This window comes from Sceloporus occidentalis, unplaced genomic scaffold (assembly GCF_023333645.1).
Source record: "Sceloporus occidentalis isolate IW3139 unplaced genomic scaffold, rSceOcc1.0.p SCAF_6, whole genome shotgun sequence".
NCBI lineage: Eukaryota > Metazoa > Chordata > Lepidosauria > Squamata > Phrynosomatidae > Sceloporus > Sceloporus occidentalis.
The window spans coordinates 120,051,168-120,075,286 of record NW_028316986.1 but is presented as its reverse complement, the minus strand read 5'-3'; the positions used below and the strand labels follow the sequence as shown (position 1 = coordinate 120,075,286).

The 24,119-nt window shown below is 40.3% G+C and overlaps 2 protein-coding genes across 5 annotated transcripts in view; one reads left to right on the top strand and one right to left on the bottom strand.

Moving 5' to 3' along the window:
- The window catches only part of LOC149311330 (snake venom 5'-nucleotidase-like), a 42,775-nt gene extending 29,170 nt beyond the window's left edge, over positions 1–13,605 (top strand). The window contains exons 6-9 of the mRNA XM_089529494.1: positions 3,666–3,774; positions 5,776–5,925; positions 8,854–9,054; positions 12,287–13,605. Coding sequence (XP_089385620.1) covers positions 3,666–3,774; positions 5,776–5,925; positions 8,854–9,054; positions 12,287–12,447 — 621 coding nt within the window. The 3' untranslated portion in view covers positions 12,448–13,605. The remainder of the gene's footprint in view (positions 1–3,665; positions 3,775–5,775; positions 5,926–8,853; positions 9,055–12,286) is intronic.
- LOC149311329 (sorting nexin-14-like) overlaps positions 12,369–24,119 on the bottom strand; it is a 61,197-nt gene continuing 49,446 nt past the window's right edge. The window contains exons 23-28 of one of the 4 annotated variants that reach the window (XM_089530817.1): positions 23,976–24,099; positions 22,162–22,326; positions 20,446–20,541; positions 19,579–19,670; positions 17,155–17,214; positions 12,369–12,501 (exon numbers count right to left, since the gene is read on the bottom strand). In XM_089530817.1, the coding sequence (XP_089386943.1) occupies positions 12,469–12,501; positions 17,155–17,214; positions 19,579–19,670; positions 20,446–20,541; positions 22,162–22,326; positions 23,976–24,099 (570 nt within the window). In that variant the 3' untranslated portion in view covers positions 12,369–12,468. The other 3 variants (XM_089530816.1, XM_089530815.1, XM_089530818.1) reach the window with 3 other exon arrangements.

The following is a 24,119-nucleotide window of genomic DNA, read 5'->3' as shown; positions in this document are numbered from 1 at the left end:
GCTGGCAATAGCTCTGAGTGGCAGATGTCTTTAAGACCTGCTCTCTAGGCTTAAGTCAGGCAGGGAGGCGGGGAGGGCTGGAGCTGCCTCCAGGGCCTTGCTGGGGGGGGAGGTCCTGGGGGAGGTCCTAAACCGGGGCGGGACCGTGTGGCCCCGCCCCAAACTGGGAAAGTCCCACCCCCAGGCGGGATATGGCAAGCCTAGTTATTACACATATTTATCCCATCTTTCCTCCACGGAGCTCAGAGAACCATGCACTTATTTTCCCTCCCAGGTTTTTCTTTTTTTGTTTATTTATTTTACAGCAGGATGTTAGATTGAAAGAGAGTAACTGGTCCAAAATTCTGTACTGGACTTCATTACTGAGAGGAAACCTGAACCTACGTCTCCTTATTCTGACACATGAACTACTACACTATATTGGTTTTAAAATGCACCTTGTTCAAAAGGATGGCCCCTGCCTTACACTTTCTAACCAGTTCTCAGATCTTCATTCCTTCTCCAGTAACAGTGATAACTATTTTGCAATATGGAAATTGGTGCTTGGCATCTTTGGTCATATCTGATACTGATACCTAAGGATGTAAGGGCCCAACACCTTCTCCTTCTCTTTAATGTTTACAGGGGAAATAAGATAATACCTGCATGGCTTCTGGTATATCTTTGCCATGGGGACAGGTGATAAAAGCTTCCCTTCCTTTCTCCCTAAAGGAGAAAGTAGGCTTTTTAAAAGTGGGAACTGTTTTTAAAATATAAAAGAAAACATAGATGTATCTTTAGGAATATAGCATAACAAGAGGGTATATTCAGTGAATACAGCTGGCTTAAGGCCCTCACTCCTTATTCTGGTGGCAAGTGTAATACCCAAAGTGAACAGGCTAAGGAAAGTCAGCATGGTGCAGTGGCATGAGCATTGGACTATGACTCTAGAGATTAGGGTATGATTCCCTGCTCAGCCATAGAAACCCACTTGGTGATCTTGGGTGAGTCACACACTCACAGCCCCAAAAATCCTGTGATAGGTTCACCTTACGGTGGACATAACTAAGAAATTACTTAAAGGCATGCAACAACAAGAACAACAAAATAGGCCAAGATATAAAACAAGTCATTCTAAAACTCCACTAGTTGCCATCTGTAGCCCATCAATCCATTTCCAAAGAATTGAAAAAACTAGGTCAAGTGTTAAATTTTCCCCCCCCTGAGATTACTCCCTTGGTCTCCAGAAGCATTTAATTGTCTCTCTTCCTTTCCTAAGTGCTTCTAATATTTGATAGTTTTAGTATACTCAGGAATTGAAGTTTTGTTTCTTTTGTAGGAAGTGTATACTTTTTTGTGCATTCTCTAATTTCAATTCCCCACCTCCACCCCCATTTCATCCCTTCTGACTTCTACCTCTATCCTGTCTACCTAACAGAACCCCTGTAGGTGCCAGGCCCAATTGGTTCTTTGCTCGATACCCCTGATTTAACTTTTCCTTTAATCTAGCCCCCGTGGTCTTGCAGGACCATTACAACCTCTAAAATAAAGCACAATCCAGGGAAGGGAAATCATGTCTTGGCTTATATTGTTGCCTTGTAGAAAACTGAATTTAAGGTTTGCACAATTAAAGTTAATTAGGCAGTCCAGGCATCACCGTGCTGTCCTGGAAATTTGTCTCGAGTTGAAAGCATTCTCCACAGGAAGTTACTTGACTTGGCACAACTCCTTTTGTTTAGGTTCGTGAACAATGATTGACTAGGGTGGCATCGGACTGAATTGGCTTGCACTAACTTACAGAGGAGCAAACTCCGTTCTAAAGATAATTAGCAGTGGATTTAAACTTTGGACACACTTTACTAGCTCAAATCTGATTGGAATGCCTGCCAAATGGCAGTTCCTGCAACAGTGACACTTACTGTGTCAAATTGCAATGTAACACCTGCACATGTACATGCATCCATAGAATTATTTTTTGAAATAATGCTTGTGCATGTTTTGAAGAGAAACAAAAATACCAGATTCAACTATGTATAGCTAAATTGTTGTGGTGATAATAGAGTATCCGGGGTAGTTTTCTTTTCCGTTTTGCCAAAGATAAGCTTCTTCAGTTGTGTAGCCAGAATTCAAACGGCAATGTATGGAATACTAATTGTAATACCTTTAGCTTGCTGACACAAGATTCTTATAAACATCACCACAACAACTGAATTGGCTTTAATTCTACTTTTGGACATTAGCCTTATGATTAATTACTGTATATACAAGATACAAACCATATATATAGTTGCCCCCCCCCCCTCGGCCTAAATTATATTAGTAAGTTCATACATATTGAACCAAGTGGTGTTATGTAAGTTTTTCCGTTACGTGTGCATATACATAGTTGAACTGGGTATTTTTATTTACATGATACACCTGTATTTGTGGTTCATTATTGTTTAGTCAAATACTTCAGTGGTTTGTGTTTGTTTCTGTATTCATGCTTTGACTCACTTTTATAAGAAAACCAAAAGTGATTCTTTTATAGAGTGATCCTCAGAAGAACATACTACTTTGTTCAATAAGGTACATTACTCATTAAGACTATTTAGAACTACAACACCAGATTTTTACAGCAAAACTTTCATTTCAGATGCTTTCTTGACATCCCACCATGAGCCAAGTCTAGCCACATAACATGCAGATTCTTAAGGATTTTCTCCTATCATTCCACAATAAAGACATCTCTTCAAATCAGATCCTTCTAAGTGTATTTCTCAAGTAAAAGTGTACTTCTCAAGCTCATCATTTTTTCAAAACAATTTTCCTTGAGTATGGCTTCCTACAGAATCATTAATTCACAGCAATCAAGTTGTTATTGCAGTGCACATAAAGGATATCTGTTGTGATATGCAGGCCATGACACAAAACATAACATTTTCCAACAGCATGTTTTATAAGAACTTTGCCTACTCCATAAAACTCTGCAATTTGCATAACCATGCCCCCCCCCCCAAAAGTTAAAGATTGCATCTTTCTCTACACTTCTCTAAGTTTCCTCATACAATATCAGTATATTATAGAAGGCTAGTATTTCATCCCTTTTGACCTCTCCAGCATTCATCTTAATTGTGATACTTCTGTGCATTAACCATACAACCATATATTTTCACGTGAGGTGCCCAAAGCTGTTCCTAAATTTGTCAATGTACAGTCAGCCTTCCTTCTCCACCAGCTCCACTATTAATGGCCTGAAACTATTCCCCAAAATAAACCCCAAAACCAAACCTTGATTTTGCCATTTTATATAAGGAACATTATTTTACTGAACTACTGTATATAATGGGACTTGTGCATCTATGAATTTTAGTATCCGGGGGGGGGGGGGGGTCCTGGGAACAAAGCCCAGAAGATACCAAGGGACCACTGCAAATACTTGGTAATTTTGGAGTAAGAATCCTGTTTTGTGATTTGAATATGGTTTTCCCATAGCAGGAATGTATGTAAACTTGTTTTTGTTTTTTTGTTTTGTTTTGTTTTTACTGTGGAAGAGATTTATTTCTAAATAACATCCCAGAATTTCTTTTTAAAAAACCACGAATTCATAAGATGCTTTGCAAAACTTACTTGCTGGAGTCCTTGCAGCCAACATAAATCAAAAACACCCAAAGTGATAGAAATTATTTTCTTTGTGAATGTTTTAGGTTTACAATAACCTGAGACATCCAGATGACAATGAGTGGAATCATGTCTCGATGTGCATCATAAATGGTGGTGGAATACGGGGACCCATTGATGAACAAAGCAATAATGGTATACCTAGAAGTAGGGCTGTTTTTAGGCAATACTGCTTCAATTCATTTTCTCTTTTTCACATTTCTGTCAACACTTAACTAGTTTAGGGATTCTCGTTTTATAACTTCTCTTCTATATTTCGTCACTGTTTTGTTTTTCTTAATCTAATCAGATTGTAAAGAGCTCTCTTTTCTCCCCCTCTTTGCACATGCAGACATTTCAGCAACAAAAAGTTAACAAAATCAGTTTAAAAGGGAACATTTTTCTTGGTATTAAAAGATTCTGTAGCAGTCCTCCAATTATATACTCCAACCAAAGATTAGTTTTAATAAAAAAACTCTCTTCCCACATGGCTGTGTCTCCATGCACAGATTGTAAGAAGCAACAAAATGTTTCCTTACATCATTCTGAAATGCTGCACAGTATGAGTAGGTACACACCAAAACAAAATATTCACATGTTGCAAAGGACCGTGCATTAAGAAGCACCACACACTGCAGCCTCTTCATCAGCCTTCCGCAACCCATTACTTGCAGATTTTTGGACTTCAGCACCCATCAATCCTGGCCATAACAACTAATACTCATGAATGTTGGGCACTGTAGTACTAAACATTTGGAAGGCATCTGATTGCAGAAGGCTGTTTTGCACAGAGAACTACCACTTTTCCTATGGATTTTTCCCTTATAACTCCAGACTGAGCTATACAGGCTACCCATACTGAAACTGAGATGTTAGTTAAGCTCTATTTCAGAAGCTCTGCTCCGGTGTACTCTGGATTACTCTCTCCCCCTTCCCAAGTTGATGGCTACTGGAAGTGCACCTTTTCTGTAGTGACATCTGAACTTTGGAATCCTCTTCTAGAATAAGAGTGGATAAAGTATGGTCCTCCAGATGTTGTTGGACTGCAACATCCATCAACACAGCTAATTATGAGGAATCCTGGGAAATGCAATTCAGAAACAAAGATTGAGTATCACACTTTACCTGCTATTGTTCTAGGGAAGTCACAGTGATATCTTCATTGCCATCTTTTAGTTGTCAGGTGAAATCTCTCATGTCTTTTAATGGCTTCCAGCATTTGAAAACTCTTTTCTGTTCCCTTTGTCTGTCCTGATGGTTTACGTGTTTTGCTAGCTGTTTTTAAAAATCATATTTTACAATGCCATTACTATGATTGATTGCTCTTATTTTTATTTGCTAATTTTTTTTCTGAATTCATACTGCAAGATGTCCTAAGACAGTGTTACACAATTGGGTAAAGAGACACCACAACTTGAATACATTTATTCAAAGGAACATATGCATTCAGTCCATTTGCGGCTTTGACATTTGCAAATTTGAGTAATAGGTTCTCTCTAGGAATATCTGGGTCCTCCAAAGTGAGTCTGCTGGAGACTGACCATAGAGTTGCAGTGGAGGACCTAAAGATTCCTAGAGAAAATAATTTTCTCAGCATTTGTAGAAACTCTAGCACAATTCTGTGGTCAACTTCTATTGGATGTTGACCATTACAGTTACAGTGGAGAATCTAGAAATTCCTAGAGGTGTTCCCTCTGGTTAAAAAAAATAGTGGTTATATTTGTGGGTTTTCCACTTTAATGGGGCTCCTGTGTCCCTAACCCCAGAAAATGTGGAGGGCCACTGTACTTAATTCTTGCACTGTATCTCTTGCAACAAGTTTGTGGTGTGGGCTAGGTGTGGGCTACACTGCAAGATTAAAACATGCCCAAAGATAGTGAATCAGCTGAATAAGGATTTGGATTCAGCCTTCCCTTCACTATGCCAGTTCTCAGTCCACAACTGTCAAAGCTGGAGAGGCTGTGAACTGCTGCTCCCACCCACCCTGCTGACCAGGATGACCAAGGCGGATGAGGACGAAGTCCAGCAAAATCCAGTATAGTTTCTCCAGCCCTATATTATCTTAAAGTGAGAAGTACAACAGAAGTGCAATAATCAAGATTATGTTAAACAAGATTGTAAACTAGGTTGTATTTCAAAACACCTCATCACACCCAGGTACTATTACGTGGGAAGAGCTGCTATCTGTGTTGCCATTTGGAGGAACGTTTGACTTGCTACAGATCAAAGGTTCAACTCTGAAAGAAGCATTTGAACACAGTGTTTATAGGCACGGGCAAGGAACAGGAGAACTGCTACAAGTCTCAGGTAAGCAACATGTCTGGATTGCCAGTTCAAAGTCCTAAATGCTCTTTTCCTTTGGATAGATAACCAGGTGGCTTATCTTACATTAGCACTCAGAAGGCTTGTCAAGTCTATTCCAATACAGCCAAGCAGAAGGAAACCAATCTAGAGATCATTTTACCTCACAGACAGCTGCCTGGGGTGGCTTAATTCAAAGGGCTTTTGCTTGTTATGCTGCATGTACCAGTGGAACTTCCAGCATGGATGTCATAACTCCAATATATACCAGAAACATTTTTTTTAAAAGCCTATGACTGAGCTGTCTCTAGAATCCCCACTCATCCTCCCTTCATCTTAATTTCTGCTCTAGATCAGAGGAAAAAATGCATTTATGAACAAATAAAGACAGCAATGCTTCTTGCATTGGGATTTTGGATCACAGAGTGCCAGTGGAGGCTGGCACCATGAGGGCACTGCCCAGCCAGACTCAGGCTACTCCAGCTAGTACTAGCTTTCTGCTTGGTCAGCCTCCCAAGCTTGTCTCTGGGATACTCACAGGCAAGTCTCTCCCTACAAAGACTCGGAGCATTTTCTCCCCCACTCCAAGTACAGGTAGGTTCTTCCTTGCCAGAGATTTTCTCTGACCATGAAGAAACAACTGGGGAGGAATAGCAATGGGAAAAGGAAGGAAAGATTTAAAATGCCCAGTCAGCAGATTCGTATAAAATCAAGGGACCCATCAGAGGTTCTGAACGATATCAGGGCCTCTGCCCTTGGTCTGCTCACTAACAGGCATCATAGATCACTAGGCTGCCCTTGCTTTGCTTTCAGTTTTACCTGGGGTTGGGGAAAGTCTCTTTTTTGCAGCTCCACTCTGGGAAGTAAAGAATAAACATGTGGTTTACATTATGGTGGAATTGAAGGGTGCAGACAGAAGGAAAACTGCCTTGAAGAGCAACTCCTCATTTTATTTTAAGCTTGTTGGGACGGGGTGGAGAAACACTTTACATGTTTTGCCTTTTTGGTGAGGGAACCTATGCTTTAAATTGTGTACAATCAACTGGCAAGGAAGCTGAAAAACAGTGGCATGGAGTGTGGGAGAATGCCTTCCCATCTGTATTATAAGCCCTTGACTTTAAAACATGGATTGGGAATGGGTGGGGAGGCTGCTATTACTCAGCAGCAAAGAACTCAACAGAGCACCTGGGAAAAAGACCTCTGGGATCATTCCTAAGAAGAGCATACTAGCTTGATAAGTAACAATTTACAAGTAATGATGTAAATTGTTTCGCAATATGTTTTAGGGTGTCAAAGGTGCAGCACTGTTTCCTTTACAAAACAACAGAATTGCTAACAGTATTTTTTTTCCTGAGTAGTGATTACTTGTTACTTCCAAAGTGTTGTTTTAGGAGTCATTTTGGAGAGGTGGGTCATTTCCCCTCCCCCCTGCTTTTTTAAAAAATTAAATAAAATCTCAAAGAATAATGTGTTACTCATGGGATAGTATTCGAATTATGCAACAAGCAATGCATTACATTTATAAATTATCAGGACATGACAGCATGGTGTGCTGTCACTCTCTAAATGTTTCAAGCTTTGAGATTTCCATGACCAAAATCCAGGTTCCAGACCTGTTCTGAAGAAGCAACTGGAACAGGAGCATCTATATTTGAATGGTGCTTGATCAGTGTTCTTGATACTACTGTATTTTTCTAAGTAAAAAGGATTATCTTTCAAGCATTATTTTCCACGATGCAGCTTCACATTTGAACTCTTCTAAGGAGGCCCTGTTGTATATACCAACAGCTTGTGAGGTTTAGTTGGTGGGTACATGGAACAGGGCTTCCTCTGTAGCAGAACCACAGCACTCCCTAACCAAGGGAGTTAGGTTGGCCTCATCTCTTTTTATGCCAAAACAGTGTTGTTCCACATGGCAGTGTTTGAAATGGCTCATTTAACTGTTTCAGAACGGGATTTTAGGATTTAGACTTTTAGGAGTAGAGTATTTTAATGTGTGTTTAATTTTTAAAAATCTTTGTATTGTTTTATTTTTATAGGTTTGTTGCCTCAGGGGTCCTTGTGAGCTGGCAGACAATACAGAAATACTTAATTTTTTTTTTAAAAAAAAACCCATTTCTTCATAGTAATGGGCTTACAGAAGGCCCTGTACCCAACCCCAGCTTCTGATCCCTAGCAAAGAACCTCTCCTCTTAGGCTGCTCTGGCTTTGGACTATCTTTCCCCAAGTAGAGCTGAAATGATGGTCAGGACAGCAGTTTGTGTACATACATACATACATACATACATATATAGTGCTAGCCATCAGTTATCTTCACTGCACAGATGAAACATCACTCCTGGAGGCTTTTTTTTTGGGGGGGGGGGACTTTATTTGTCTTCATATGCAGGAGAAATAGAGGCCCCTTGCTTCCTGTGTTCTAGAGGAATGTCTCAGCAGCATGCAGCAGATAGCATTAACCCATAGCCTTGGCAATGCTCTGTCCCTAAACCTGCAATTTCTGAGCATACAATTGTGACTGCCAGAAGATCCAGTTTGCACGGCCAGTGATTAGGGATTGTGAGAGTAGTACTTCAAAATGTCAGGAAGGCCAAAGGTTCCACGTACCTGTCTTAATGTGCTACGAAACTGTACTGCAGTGTCAATACAAGGGATGATGAACTGGGCGAAACTGTTAATAGGTTTTTCCTATCACTATGTTTTGCTTCACTATTTATTGGCCACTCTACCATATCTGGTCTGATGGGTACCAGTCACCACAGGCTAAATATTGAATATGCATCTTCTGCAGAAGATATAACATATGCAGAGCGATAAGATTTAAAAATGATGGTTGCCCTTCAAAAAAAGATATCTACTTCACTCTTAATCTCCCCCCCCCCTCTTGTTTGCCACTGATCTGCAAATGCTGTTGAAATTTGTGTTTTTCTGCAGGCATACGGGTTGTGTATGATCTCTCCCAAAAGCCAAGAAACAGAGTGATCAGCTTAAAGGTTCTTTGCACAGAGTGTAGAGTACCAGTCTATGTGCCAATAGAGATGGAAAAAACATACAAAGTACTTTTACCTTCTTTCCTTGCTGGGGGAGGTGATGGCTATTACATGCTAAAAGGAAGTTCAAACAACCACAGTAGTGGTAAGTATATCAGTCCATGGTATATGGCAAGCTGGTTGACTGCGCATTGCAATTATAGCCCCATAGAATATCTGAACATGGGAAGTATTAATAAGACACCATCCTGTATTTTTCATGGCATTATTCAAGCTGAAAAGAGAAAATATTTAACTCTAGTTGCTTTGCAGTCTTACACAAAACTGGAGGGACACTTGTCAATTGTGATGTTTAAATAAAATCCAGAACCCAATGGTATAGTTCCACGGGATTACAGTGTTTCATCAGAATTGCCAAGCTGCTCCAGAAAGCCAGGAAACCCTTTGGAGCAGGGATTTGGCACTGTAACGACTGCTGCAGGAGTGGAGCAAGTCCTGGTTCCTTTGGCATGGGGGTACTACTGTATATACAAGTATATAAGTCAACCGCAAGTTGAGGAAAGGTTTTGGGAACAAATTTATGGATTTTGTTAAGAGCCGTGGATAAACCAAGAGGCATGTAATATAAGGGCATGTAAAAATGGATGTAAAAGAAAAAAAGAAAAGGATGCCAACAAACTTACAAAATTTCAGCATGCTTACCCTAAAGGCTGAATCGATGAGAGAACTATGGAAAATGGTAGCTATGTGATGTGTGTGGGAGGCAGGCAGGGCTAAGAAAATGCACACACCTATTCTCTTGGTGCTCCTTTGAGGGGAAGTGCCAAAGGGCCACTGTCATTTTTCCACCCAAGCATTCAAGAAGGCCAGAAGTGGGGCTGTGGCGGAGAGAGCAGAGAGGGTAGGTACTTCTTTTAGGTTATTCCAGGATGGACTAAGCTCTTGCCTTTCATCATTCCATGGACAGGGAGATGGTTCTCCCCCCCCCTTTTTTTTTTTTTTTTTTTGGTTAGAGTACCATACATACATTGACCCGTGAATAAGTCAACCCAGATTTTCATGGGGTTTTTTACTAAAATTTCTAGGCTTATACATGAGTATATACAATAAGTATACTGTGGACTGAAGTATGGTGCTAAGTATGGAACAAATATTGGAAACTTGACCAAAGTGTAACAGTACAAATCACACACAGAGTCATAGATTCTGGAACAGTTCACTTTCCCCCAATATATTAAAAGCATCAAGGTTTCCTTTCTAGCCTGACTACTTACTGCTTGAAGCTTGGATCCACTCAAGCCAAGCTAGAAAGTAACTTGTGTTATTTTAGCAGTTAGCTTTTTGTGTTATTTTAGCAGTTACCTTAACTTTTTTGCCTATGCCTTGGCTGTAATTCACTGCTTTTCAGTGGAACAGGAACAGGAACATTGGTACTTACTTGTGATACATTCATTTCCAGCAGACAGGCTCCTAGCATCTGCCTGTTACTCATTACTGGGTGTATGTGCTGACTCAGTCTGCATAATGGGAGAAGTAGGAGGAAAGGCAGAAATCATCTCACTAGGAAATGTTTTTGTCTTTCTCAGAACTCCAAGAAACAATATCTAAAAGAGCCACTTGTGTTAACCAGAAAGTATATTCCTACATTTTTAAGGGCATGATAGTAATAACAACTTGATAGTAATACAACAAAATAGAATGTCCACAAAAGATTGGTATCTTTATTGGGCAGCCAAAATGCAGAAAATACAACATGCAAGCTTTTAAAGCTTCACTGGCTTCTTAATCTGAAAATTTTAACATCTTTGTTTTATAAAGAAGCCACTAAATATTTGAATTGTTGGATGATGTATTTTCTGCAATTTGGCTGGCTAATAAAGTCATTGTTCTTTTGTGGATTTGAGGTTTTGTTACTAGTAAGATATTCAGCTATAGTTTCTTTCTGGATTACAGTACAAGAAGCAATGACATATTGGGTGATCCAAGTAACACGTTCTTATATTTAAAAATATTGCATGGCCTGCTCTCAAGTTCCAAGTACTATATAAGGGCTTTCAGATCTTCTTTAAACATTATTTTTCTAGCATGGTTGTTTCTGTCTCCATGGTTGCTCCTGTACCAGTCTATATGTCAAACACACAAACAGACCTCCCAAGGGTCCAGATGTTGTATATCTGATTTATAAAACTTGTAGCTGAAGAACACATATGGAAACGAACACTTTATTCAGTGCTGGAATATTTAGCAGCTAATGGTACCAGAACATCTGCATGTTTAGTGGGAAGCATATATGGAAAGGCATGTACTGTACAAAGAATTACATGCATGGAAAAGACTCAAGTTATTATTCTGATGATTAAAGCAGAATACAAAGTCTGAAGAGTTTCAGTGTAAAACAGCAACTGATTTATCTGTCCTGTGCAAAGGTTATTCTCCAAGTTAGGAACACTCTTTAATTTGGATTTGGGCAAGGAGCCAAAACCTTCTTGAGTGATGTATACACAGCAGTGCGCAGATGTAACTTAGTTAACGAAGGAGGTGTGTTCCTGGGCATTACTTGTGTAAAAAAATTTGGTACGGCATGTAGAAATAACATGGAAAGATCAGGGATAGGTTTCTATATCACAAGAAAAGCATAAGTTTTTTTATTCAAGGCTAACAATCTGCACATGTGAAATGAAACAACCAGGTTAGATAAGCCTCACAGAAGTAAGCAAAAATTTTTTGAACCTTCTAGATGCCCCTTGAAAACATCTTGTAAAGTATATGCCAAAATTATTATTTTTCTTTCACCAGCCTCCACTTTTCTTCTGATTTTGATTTTTTTAAAAACATGTGAGGTTAGCTGGTAAGGAAGGCTTATCAGCTATTCTCTTTTCTGTTTTGCGGCTCATGGCTGCTTAGTGAGGGATTCTGGAGGCAGCTACTGTTTACCTTGCCTGTGGTTAGGTTTGGTTAGAGTACAATCACTTTCTTTTCCAGTTTAAGATTTACTGCATTGTTTACTGCACTCTGCTCCAACACAATACCAAAAGTTTCCAGCTTCTCCTCACCATCTTCCTTATGCTGATGCTGCTTAATAAAATTACATCTTGGCAGATGAGGAGGAGGAAAAAGGGGCCTGGGTGGGCCAAAAAAGAAGACTTTGCAAAAAGGATTTTCTGTCAGAGGCTTTGTTAACTGTAGCATATCTCGTATGAACAGAGGCTGCACACAGCACATTTCACTATTATTATTTTAAACCCGCACAGCATTGAGCTGTGCTGCTCATTAATTTTCATCATATAGCCGTTGATAATCCACCTTTTTGTAACTCACAATGTTTTACCGTAATTATTTGCTTCATGGAAATAAACTTTGTTTTTAATTTTGAACAGGAGATCTTGATGTTCAGCTTGTGTCCAGTTATATCACTAAAATGGGAAGAGTATTTCCAGCAGTTGAAGGTCGTGTGATGTTTTCTGCTGCCACTGTATTCCAAGAACATCTTTTTTTGATTTCCGTCTTATTTGTTCTGTTTTTCTATTCCATCCCTTAATTTTCACTTGCCTTGGGGACATTAGACTTCCAAATTCAGGTGACTTGTTAACACCTGAAACACAATCCAAGGCATTGATTCAAGGATTCTCAGAAGCCAGTATGTAAATTATTAGTGTTGCAGCAAATGGAAGCCCATGATGAAGTTGATTTTAAGATTTAATGTACAATGTATGAACAGTGTACATAATTTATGTATATAATATGTATATATGTCTCATATGTATGCATTTTAAAAAATTGAAATAAGCCAAGTATGTGCATACTGCAAAGAATTACCTATTACTAAATTGGTGAAATTTATGAGATGATGCAAAATGCAAGATGTTGTAGTTGAGTTTTCAAATTCTTTCAACCTTAAAAAATGGATCTGGCACATTACCACTATGCCATACAGTGTTCTGTTTTAGTGATTATTTTGCTGGTGACCTAAAAGGAAGTGTTTGCCTCCAGTATGTTCCTGGGTTACTTTACCTTAAACACTGTATTATCCTATGAACAGAGCCAATTTTATAAGCCTGGTATACTTTATTACTGGGGTGGCGGGGGGAGGCAAGAAAAGGTGGGATTAATTAATCAAATTAGGCTAAGTAGTGATAGTATGTGTAACTCCATTCTCATAGTATATCATGTACTGATTTCAGTTTGTTTGAAGGGGCATTTTTAAGAACATAAGTACTGAAACATGAACAAAGTGATGCTATTTTAATGACAATCACACAGATTAATGGACATGATATTTAAGTTCAACGGGACTAGTGTATTGGTTCACATTTCCAGCCTGATTTATCACATGTCTAAAAAGAAGTCACACACAGCTAAGGTAGAGAAAGGGGAAAAAAAGGAAAACTGTAGAGATGGAACTGGTGAAAGCACACACACACCCATGTAGGAATGACTGATTCCTGAGCTGGAGGGCTAGCAGGAATACTCTTAAAACATCAAATGCCATAGCAATGATGTACCTTAAAGAGTTAATATCATAACCAAATTCAGTGCACATCATTTAAAAAAAACACCACCCTGAAGGCCAATGAAGTAAGTTTCTTGCATTTATGGTAGTTATGTCTTCAAAAATTTCGGCAATGTCTGCAAAGACACTGGGATGGTTCAGGTTCATTTGATTGTTTATCTGAATAAAGACCATCTGAAAAACCAATGGTTTGAAGTGCTAGTATTTCACATGTCATGGTTTGCCTGTGTGTCTGAAGCGCAAGCCATGGTTTGGAATCTCTGGTTAGCACAAACCGTTGTTTAGCATTAAGGCCTCAATTAAGCCACAGAAGGCTAGTTAGAGTAAAAGCCGGAATAAGTACTTTCTTTAAAAATATGTACTGGAACACTGTAAACATTCTTTCATGTTTGGGCCCTTCATATATTCAGTGATGGCAAAAGAAAATGTCTCCTCATTTTTTCCTTGCAGTTTTAGGTTAGTAAAACATACTTTACTCAGTGGAAAAATAGGCAACAAGGTCTTAATGACCATAATAAAGTTTAATTTTTTGAGTAAATATTTCTTCTGAACTTGGAAGTTCATTGTATATACAAGCAAAATGTACAAGACTACACAAATAACCTATCCATTAAATTAGAACTTAGCAGCCATCTACAGAACGGAGTTAATTCAGTGTTCTGATGTGGAGGAAGAATCCTTTTCAACCTGTTAAGAGCAACAATATGGGGGACAGGGAGAGAAACACCTGTGGTTTAATTTACTCAGCCAGGACACAGAGGGAATACAGCAATATAAATTACAGTAGTAAGTATAATTAGCTTATAGAAATTAATTATGAAGATATCCAGTGATAAATTTTCTAAAGGTAAATATTGAGATGAGCTTGGTTCATTGAAGGCACCATTTAGTTAGTGAGACAATTCTGAGCCACACTGTCCTACATTGCAAAAATGACATCTCCACTCCAAATACCTAAGAGTCATTAATACTGTACATTGTGTCAAGGACCATAAGCCACTAAAAGGTTCTCAGTAAATCTCACTGAATTGCACGGGGACCCTGCAAATGCTTTTGCACAATTCTCGTTCCATTTCAACAGATTTGTCTAGGAGAATTTCTGACAGGTTGTGCAATAGACTGGTTGCAATAACTGAGTCACAGCAGAAAACTCAGTGAGATCACTACCACAGAATCCTGCTGCAGCAAAGACACTATCATTCAATTAAGAAGTCCTTTGAAATGGATCTAAGTGCATGCCTGGGGTGTTACATTTGGTATAATGAAGATCTGAGTAAAACAGTACTGGAAAAGATAGCAATGAATTTAAAATTATGGATGAAAGGATTATTTCAAGTAAGGCAGCTAAAACAAACAAACAAACAAAAAGTGCCATTGGACCATTAAGATTTTTTAAAAAATACTTGGGGGTGCAGAAACATAAAGAGAGACTATAAATAGAGAAAAATATTATCTATTAAAAACAATGTCTGACAGTAAAGAACTGTTTGTTTTATACACTATGTTTGAGTGTGTGTGGGGGGTAAAGGTATAGCCCTGTTGACCATACAGCAAACTCCCCAAAACATATTACAGTGATTCCTTTATTAAGCCAACCAAAAAGGCACAAAATATATCATGCTAGCTTTCAAAGTCAGCTGGCTTCATCATCCAAATATACTTTTTAAATAAGGCAGGGAAGAAAGATAACAGTGTTAGGATCCCATGTCCCAGTTGCCTTATGGCCATGAAGAGATGTGGCCTCAACCTGCATCAGCTTTCTATGAAAATCATTTTAAGCAAACACATGAAGCAAGAGGCAAACCTGTGACCTTAACATCATCATTCTTCTTCCTCTGCATCATTTATAAAACTATATTTGCCTGATGAAGAAGCCAGTGGGCTTTTAAAGCTATCATGGTGTATTTTGTGCCTTGTATTTGGTCTAATAAAGGTATCATCACAACGTATATTTTGGAGTATGTGGGAAAAATGTCACAAGAACCTGTAATAGCAACTAGGACACATTGCTTTAAAATGAGTTAGTCAAATGCATAGAAAATAAGACTTGCATTCTTTTAACTATGATGAAAACATACTGGAACTCAGAGTAATTATTACTGATAATAGTTTGTTGGGAACAAACAATAAGGAATGGTCCTATTTTATCTTGCTTATCTGTCTCCAGAGAAATCTGGTTGGAGGCTGATTGCTGGAATGAAAAGGCCTGCACATCATGAAATTCTTCAATTGTGTAGTGCTCGCTAAAACTATTCAAGAACCCCGAGAAAGGGAAATGTTCTCAGTGCTTCTCAGAAACTAATAATCAGTCCTTCATCCCAAAACTTACTCTTAAGAGGCATACATAAACAATATGTAAGTCCTGTAAGAATCAAAATCACTAAGGAGGATCTGGGAGCACCCGTCCTTCATCCAAAGGCTTCTTCTGTGTGCACAAAGGCTTTTTTCTGGTTTAGAATATGACCCTTGTGTATCAGGACTGGAATCCAGGTATGCTTCTGTCTGTACAGAAACACAGCTCCTGTCTCAAATTGCATGCCAACAAAAGCAATGCACAAGCATTGGCACACAGTCTGTTGCACAGCATCACACAAAGTCTTCCCCTAGCTCAGCTGTTCAAGGAAGAGTGCCACTGTTGAGATTTCTTCTGCTTGCAGAACTTTGGATCCAGCTGGACCCAGGTTTTTTGACAAAGAATAAAGGAAATGGGACAAAGTAGCAGAAAGGGATGTTAACATCAGCCTTGGGTCCTATGGCATCTGAAACACCAACAGATTTACTGTGACATCATAATCTTACCTGATAAACCTTAAGAGCTGATGAAGTAGACTCTTGTCCACAAAGGCATATGCCTTTAAATCAGGAATGGATACAGGACATCCCTCTAGATGTTGAATTATAACTCCCAGCAGAACTAGCTGGTATAGCAAATAACAGAGAATGCTGGGAGCTATAGTCCAACACCAGGAGAGCAACACCTTTGCCATTTTAAACTGTCTGATGCCCCAGTATAGACTAGCATAGTTTTACCACTGGAACATGTCACCAGGGGCCAAGAAGTCAGATGTGCTGTGGATACCATGGCAAACTGATTGGCAGTTTGAAAAGCTATTTTCTTAAAAGATAAAGAGTGGAGGCAGGAAATCATGGCTGAGATGTTACACAGGTGTGGGCAACATAATTCTCTGAAAGAGCAGTGACATGCCGACTGTACTATGTGGCACTTGTCTTGAATGGCAACACTGGACAAATAAATTCATAACCAAAGGAGTACTACTGCCAATTTTGATGGGGCAGATGGAAACACATCACCTAGGAATTCCCATCCACACATGAAACAGCACTACATACATAACTCTGTTTCAACTGCTTTGAACTGGATGCAGACAATAAACATTGGATAAAAATGTCCAGCCACTTCTGGGAGGGAGGGAGGGAGGGAGGGAGGGAGTGTAAGGCACCTGAAACCAGGTGCCTTTCACAGCAAAACCAGACCTAAATCAAATCTTTATTTTTGTCAAAAGAGGAAAAACTATTTATTCATATACATATGTACAATTGTGTACAGTTATTTCTACTTGTAGATCAAGAAAAGGGGTATCATGAAGAATGAATATGAGCTGTTGAAATACATCAACCAATAAGGAGCAGGAGGGGGAGAGGAAGAAGAGGAGGAAGAGGAAGTGGAAGAAGAAGAAGAAATTGTAGTTATTATGTGTCTATGTCATTACTTACCTCATTATTCAGCTCTGGAAATAGTTCCTGAATCCCAATATCCAGAAGAACATAAGTTAACTAAAAATAAAAGGCAAGCAGAGGTTATGTTTCTGAGATTTACAAAATAACCTCCAGTGCCCCAAGCACCAAGTGCTCCATGTATGTAGTAATCAACCCAAAAGAATCATCTTACACATGGCAACTATGATCTGCAAAAAGCTGAAGTCTCCCAAAGCCATTTTACATATGCTTGAAATCCAAAAATGAAGATGAATCATAGAATCATAGAGTTGGAAGAGACTACAAGGGCCAAATGGGTGATGTTCAAATGACCCTTTACAGTTTGCATACTAGTCAATGGAAGCAGTTAAAAATGGCCACCTTGTTTCCCTACTAGGGCCACATTATTCAGGAGGAAAAGATGTGGGGGCTGTGTGCTGGCAGTGGGTGTTGGCAGAGCTAGAGCTGCCGATATACACTCCAGCTCTCTTTCTTCTCTTGCCCTTTCTCCTAGCCATTCTTAGAGTTTTCTCTTCCATTCAGCCTTTCCTCTGCTATGCTCTCTCGTTCCACAATATATACCCCTCAGTTCATCTCTTCATCCCCCTATCTCTTTGCTGTCTTCCTCCATTCCTGGTTTCTATTTCAGCCTTTAATGTACTTGGTATCATCTTTCCTTCCTCTCGTCCTCCTCTGCCTTTCAATCCACCATTTTCACATAGCTCACCTCAGCCAACCACCCCGGCCAGGTTCCCTACTCTCTCCTTGGGCACATCTCTACTTGAGCTCTGAAAAAGCCATTTCAGCTATTTTCTGCTTCCCTTTTCCATCCCTCTGGTGATAAATGAAGACTGAGGAAATCTCAGCAGGACAGCTAAAAGCAAGCATTACCTTGAAGCTTCTCTCTCTCTCTCACACACAAACTCTTTTCTCCTCTCTGTGCTCCACCCAACTAGGGAAGATACAGATGGCCCAAGGAGAGCGAGGTCACAGCTTGGGAGTTGGTGAACCATGTAAGATGGCCCTGTGGGCCATCTCCAACATGTAAGATGCAAGTTTATTACTCTTGTTTTAAAACTACCATACATACTTGTCTTTAAGTTTAAAAAATTATGCCCAAAAATTGATCCCAAAATCCTAAGTCGACTTATTTACAGATCAGAATGGTAATACGATAGCAGCTCTTTCAGATTTCTCGATGCAGTTTCTTTCTGTCCTGAACCACACAGATAGAGTCCTTGGTGACTGGCTGTTTGTTGTTTTTTAAACAGTCCCTTTCCCACCTGCGCACTTCACTGTCTCGGAGGTGAAGGCTGAAACACTGAAGCCTTGTACTGATTGCTGTTTCCCTCTTGCCACTGGCATACACACACTGAAGGAGCCTGTAAATTTTACACTCAACCTATCCATGTGTCATATCAAAATCCTTTATTTTGGCCCCAAAACCTGCCCTTGACTTGATATGTGGGGTCAATTTATAGTCTAGTATATATGGTAGTTTATTTCGTTACATGCTGTTGAGGCAAAGGTTCCTTAATCTGTTATTGGTTCATGAATATGTAGCCATGACAAAGGGAGCTAGTAGCTCCTTTATTCAGTGAAGTCTCACTGAGAAACTTGGCAGTTCACTGAATCCACACCATCAGTGGGATTCATCAAGAGCCAAAATGGTAGCAGCAAGGATAGATGCCAAGTGATAGCTAGCTCTGTATTTCATAAATTTCATTCCTCAACTTCTGCTGCTTAAGGTCTCTGCTGTCCCTTTCTTGCTTATATATAGGGCTAATAAGTGGAACGTGTCCTTGTTACCATTCCCAGTCCATAAACCCCAGTGCTGCTATGCTGGATGCTGCACTGGCCCTTCTTTTGCCTACTAGGTGTGAAGGTAAAACGATGAGTTGCTTATCCACATGATCTAGCAGTGAATTGTACTTTTATATTGTAAAGTGCAGCAGACTACTAATGTTGCCAAATCTGACTTTCAATTAATCAAGTGCTTTCTTAAGGAACTGAAGTGAATCATCAGGGTAGTTACTGTTTGATATGCCTTCCAGAAGAAAAAACAAGCAGTCCATCATGTGTCTGCTCTAACTCTCTGTGGTACCAGTAGGAGGATCTAGTATTTTAGTATTCACCAACAGTATAAGAGCTAGTGTGGCATGGTGGTTGAGTGGAGACCAGGGTTCAATCCTCAGCTTGGCCATGAAACCCATTGGGTGGCCTTGGGAAAGTCACATGTTCTCAGCTTCAGGGGATGGCAATGGCAAAAAAATTCTTTTGAACAAGCTTAGCCAAGAAAAGCCTATGGGTTTGCCTTAGGGTTGCCATAAATCAGAAATGACACGAAGACACACAACAATAACAACAAGGGTTTGTTTTTTAAAGAAAAACTAGGCTGCTTGCAGCATTAGAAATCACTCAATCTTTTATAACATTACCTACCTGTTTGTTAAGCACTGGCTGCTGCAATCCATCAAACAGAAGTCTGATGCCTTCGTATTTGGCCTCTTCTCCAATACATTTGCCTATCAAATCTAAACAAAACGTCAAGACATAACCAGTTATGGTACTGCTAACAAAAGATGGATATAAATTCAGTGAGGGATAAAAATTCTTAAATCCTCAGAGCTTTAAAATATCCAAAAGAGTTATTCTACAAAGGAAATCTGTGGGAAACAGTTACATGAACAGCTGAAGATTTTGGCTATGTCAGCACCTTAGGTATACAATTTGTGTTTGAGCAACTGGGACATTGCTATTGTGTTTATTGTTCTGGACGGTAAACAAGGCGGTGTCCTGTTTTCATATCTGAGTGTCCATGAATTAACAATTTCCCCAGGACCATGGGCATGGAGGCTTAGCATACCCTGCTCAAATACAACAATGGATTAGGTGTGTCTGCCAGCTTGCTTACCTTCTTTGTCATGTCTCTTTTGGCTATACCATTTGGCATGACTTGGGGTCAACCGAGGTAAGTTCACTATAAAATTTGTTCGTAGTACAAGCTCCCTCTAAGTTATGCAGTGTTAAAAAAAACCCCTCTGCATTTGCCAAAGTGTTGCTTGGGCTTAGAAAAGCCCTGGTGAATGACCTAAACTGAAAACTAAAAAGTGTATGTCCTTGTTCACTATACTGGGCCTCCCAGAAGCACTCATGACCACAACCATAGCTTCCTTTTGGGATGTTCAGCTAGCACAGGACTCAGGAGTACTTGAAAAGGATATTTAGATGAATATGAGCTATGGATCTTAATGGACATTAGCCATTTTGAGTGACTCTTGACAGTTCATGTCACAGAAAACAATGAACCTGGAATGTATTTCATCATTTCATCAAAAGTCTTCTTTGCTCGTTTGTGCTTATCTTGAAGAGACCGAGATTCAGAATTTTCACAGAACACAGCATCTGAATGGAGAGAGGAGGGGAAAAATAGGGCATTGCAGACCTCTCTGTATAAACAGACCAGTTACTTTAGCTGGTTAACTTCCATCAGTTAATGAAAGGTACTTGACTAATAAGCCTTTTTTAATTTAATTTAATTGCTCCAGCTCAAGCTACTTGACCAATACGTCCTTTAAGGTCTTATTTCATTTAAAAGTCCTTTATTTAGTTGCTATTTATATAATAAAATGAAGAAACAATCATCCACAAAAGCCCTATAGTAATAAAGTGGAGCAAGAGTCCCTATTATTAACAGAGCATTGATCTGCCTGAGGCAATGGGAAACTGGGGGTGTGGTGTGGTGGTGCAGCCTGCACCAGGTGACACTCCAGAAGATGGGGGCCACCAGATCAAGTCCTCCTCCTGTGGGGGGGGGCAAGTCTGTCCCTCCTGGCTTTGCTGCAGTGGCCAAAGTCTCTTCATAAAGACTCAAAAGTAGGCCACTGCAGCAAAAAACAAGGCCAAGCGTAGCCAGCCTTGCTTCATGGCGAGAGCAGCAGTCTACTCGTGAGGAGGCCACCACGGCCATGGTGAAAGACAAGGCCAAGAGCACCTGGCCCTCTTCAATTCCTGCTCTCCTACCTGGATTGGGCCATAGACTTCATAGAAGGGGCGAGGATTGGGCCCCCTCGCCCTAGAAAGAAACTTTCTCCCCCACCACCACCCTTCTCAGAGAAAAACTATAGTGAATGCTGGCTAAGGCTGGTGCCCTCCTTGTCCCCACAGCTGGCTTTCTTGCCTTGAGAGGAGCTCTCCCTGGCCTGGGAGAAGGGTGCTGCCTCTTGCTCCAGAGTGGGTCTATTTTTGCTGCTTGGCAGGAATTGCTGTGGCTCCTGCCTCTGCTGTGTGGTTATATAGGATGTGGGATCAGCGCCCTCCCCAGATTGCTTTGACATGGCTGGTCACTTCAGGAACTACAAGCCCCAGAGTTCCTTGTATGCAGGCAAGCAGCAGGGGCTGTGGGTGGGCAAGGCAAAGCAAAGCACAACAAGTGGACAGTGGGAGCTGAGGAGCTGCTGGCAGCAGTCTATGCATGAGTAGGCCAGAGCAATGTAGGAGAAGGATGAGCGTGCCCTTTTGGTCACAACTCTTGGCAGTCCCCCTACCCCCCACTGAGTGACACCAAGGGTGGCAACACCACTGGCCTGAGCTGGTGTAATTCACAGAATCATAGAGTTGGAAGGGATCATAAGGGCCTTCCAGTCCAACCCCATTTGGCCATGCAGGAATTCATAATCATAGCACCCCTGACAGATGGCAACCCAGCCTCTGTTTAAAGACCTCCAAAGGAGAAGACTCTACCACACTGCGAGAGAGTGTGGTCCACTCTCAAACAGCTTTTATTGTCAGGAAGTTCTTCCTAATGTTGAGGTGAAATCTCTTTTCATGTAGCTTGCATCCATTGTTCCATGTCCTAGTCTCTGGAGCAGCAGAAAACGAGTTTGCTCTATTCTCAATATAACACCCCTTCAAATATTTAAACGTGGCTAGCATATCTCATTTAATTTTTTTTTCTCCAGGCTAAACATATCCAGCTCCCTAAGCCACTGTTCACAGGATATAGTTTTCAGACTGTACACTAACCTCTCAAAAGTGTGATAAGTGACACCAAACGATGCTCCTGAAAGAGCTGTTCTAGCTTGTACCGCAGGTAATAGTCCATGTATGCTTCTAAGGTGTTTTTGAAGAGAATTCGGCCTCCCGTTAGCATATGATGAAGCCAGTCAGGTATATGGAAAACCACTCTACCTGTAAGGTCATTATTGTTATATATACTTATGTGAAAAATACTATGTATCTTTAATGCATGAGACTATATTTTTGGAGTGTATAACTCAAGATTTCAAACTGGCAAGCCTCTGATTATGCTTTTGTGTTCCAAATTTCATTAACGTTAAGGAAGAGTGCAAAATACAATATGGAATACAAGGAACTATTTCCAGCCCCAGGGCCTATTAGGATACCCCAGATATCCACAAGGGGAGAGCCAGGGGGACAACATCATTTGTCCTTCCAGTCTCCTTTCCCCACTGAGCAGGACTGAAAGAACTGGCCACCTGGTCAGTTGTTTTGTTCTCTTATTTCATTTATCCCAGCAGCATAGCCCCCAAAATCTCAATCTTCTTTTACTACAGTAAATGAATACAGAGCACAGGACTCTTCCACACACAGGCAAAATGATGGGAATCGAGAGCTGTTCATAATCCATTGTTTTCTTACTTTTAGCTGGATCAGAGTCTCAGACCTGAAATACACAGGTCACATAATGTGCCTTTGGGCACTTTGAGGGTGTGGTGTTCAAATGACTGTTCAAACAACACCCCCCCAAACCATCAGGAGGTTGCTCCAAGGCCGCCTAAGGTGGCCCAAAAAGGAGTAGCAAAAAGTCGGGACTGCCGCATCCAATTGCCATGGTCCCGGAGCCAACTGGGGCCGCTACTTTTGCCCTGTCTGTTTCACCCCTCAAGTTCTGATGTTACACAAGGAGAGGAGGGAAACACAATTACAGTGGAACTTCACCTTACATGGGGGAATCTGTTCCGGACACCACCACCCCGCGTAAGGCGAATTCCATCTATGCTTGAGCCCCATTCAAATGAATGGGGCTTGCGCGTGTGGCGGTGCACGCGCCTTGGGCGCGCGCCCCATTCATTCGAATGGGATGTGCCGCCCCTTGTGCCCCGCATGCTCCCGTGTGGCTTGAGCACATATGCTCAAAGCTGCATAAAACGGGAGCACACTGTACATCACTTAGACACCTTGCCCAATTACCACCCTATCATTCCAATACATATCTTTACAGAGAGCCTCCCCTCCAATCCATCTGCTTTGGTCCAGGCCTCAGAGGGAGAGAAGAACCACTGGAACTCATCCTCTTTCCCTCCACCATTCTCTTCTCCTTTTGTTTCATGTCTTTTAGATTGTAAGCCTGAGGCCAGGGAAATGTCTGATTAAAAATAATAATTGTAAGCCGCTCTGAGAGCCATTAGGGCTGAAGGGTGGGGTATAAATACCTAAATAAAAAATATCAAAATGGCCAGAAAAGCAAAACCCTATAAACTGGTATCACTGTTAAGATCTGTGTCAAAGTGGTGGACAAAATAATTTGATTTATAAGGCTTTCAAAACTTCCATAATAGCTCATATTAATTTTGTATGATTTCCATATATATGAACCTTGAGTCAACAAGTCCACTTTCACAACCATGATCATGGTAGTCAGAATTATCTAATGTTGGCACAAACCCTCAATGCACAAAAATGGCTGTCAAAACAAGAAAAAACTGCTGTATTAGCATTAATATTTTAACTTCAGGGTGTATTGCTGAAACAAATGGACAAATTTAACTGAATTACTGTATGCTTTATGCTAAGAAAAATCAGAAACAACTTCTTACCAATGTACATTAAGTAGTCATAGACTCCTTCAACAGTCATCATTTCCATAAAGTAGTTCTGATTTTGTCTTCTCTCTGAGATCTCAGAGCGGTTCGCATTGTTCTTGTAGAGTTCATTAAAAAGCTAAAACCAAAGGGAATCAA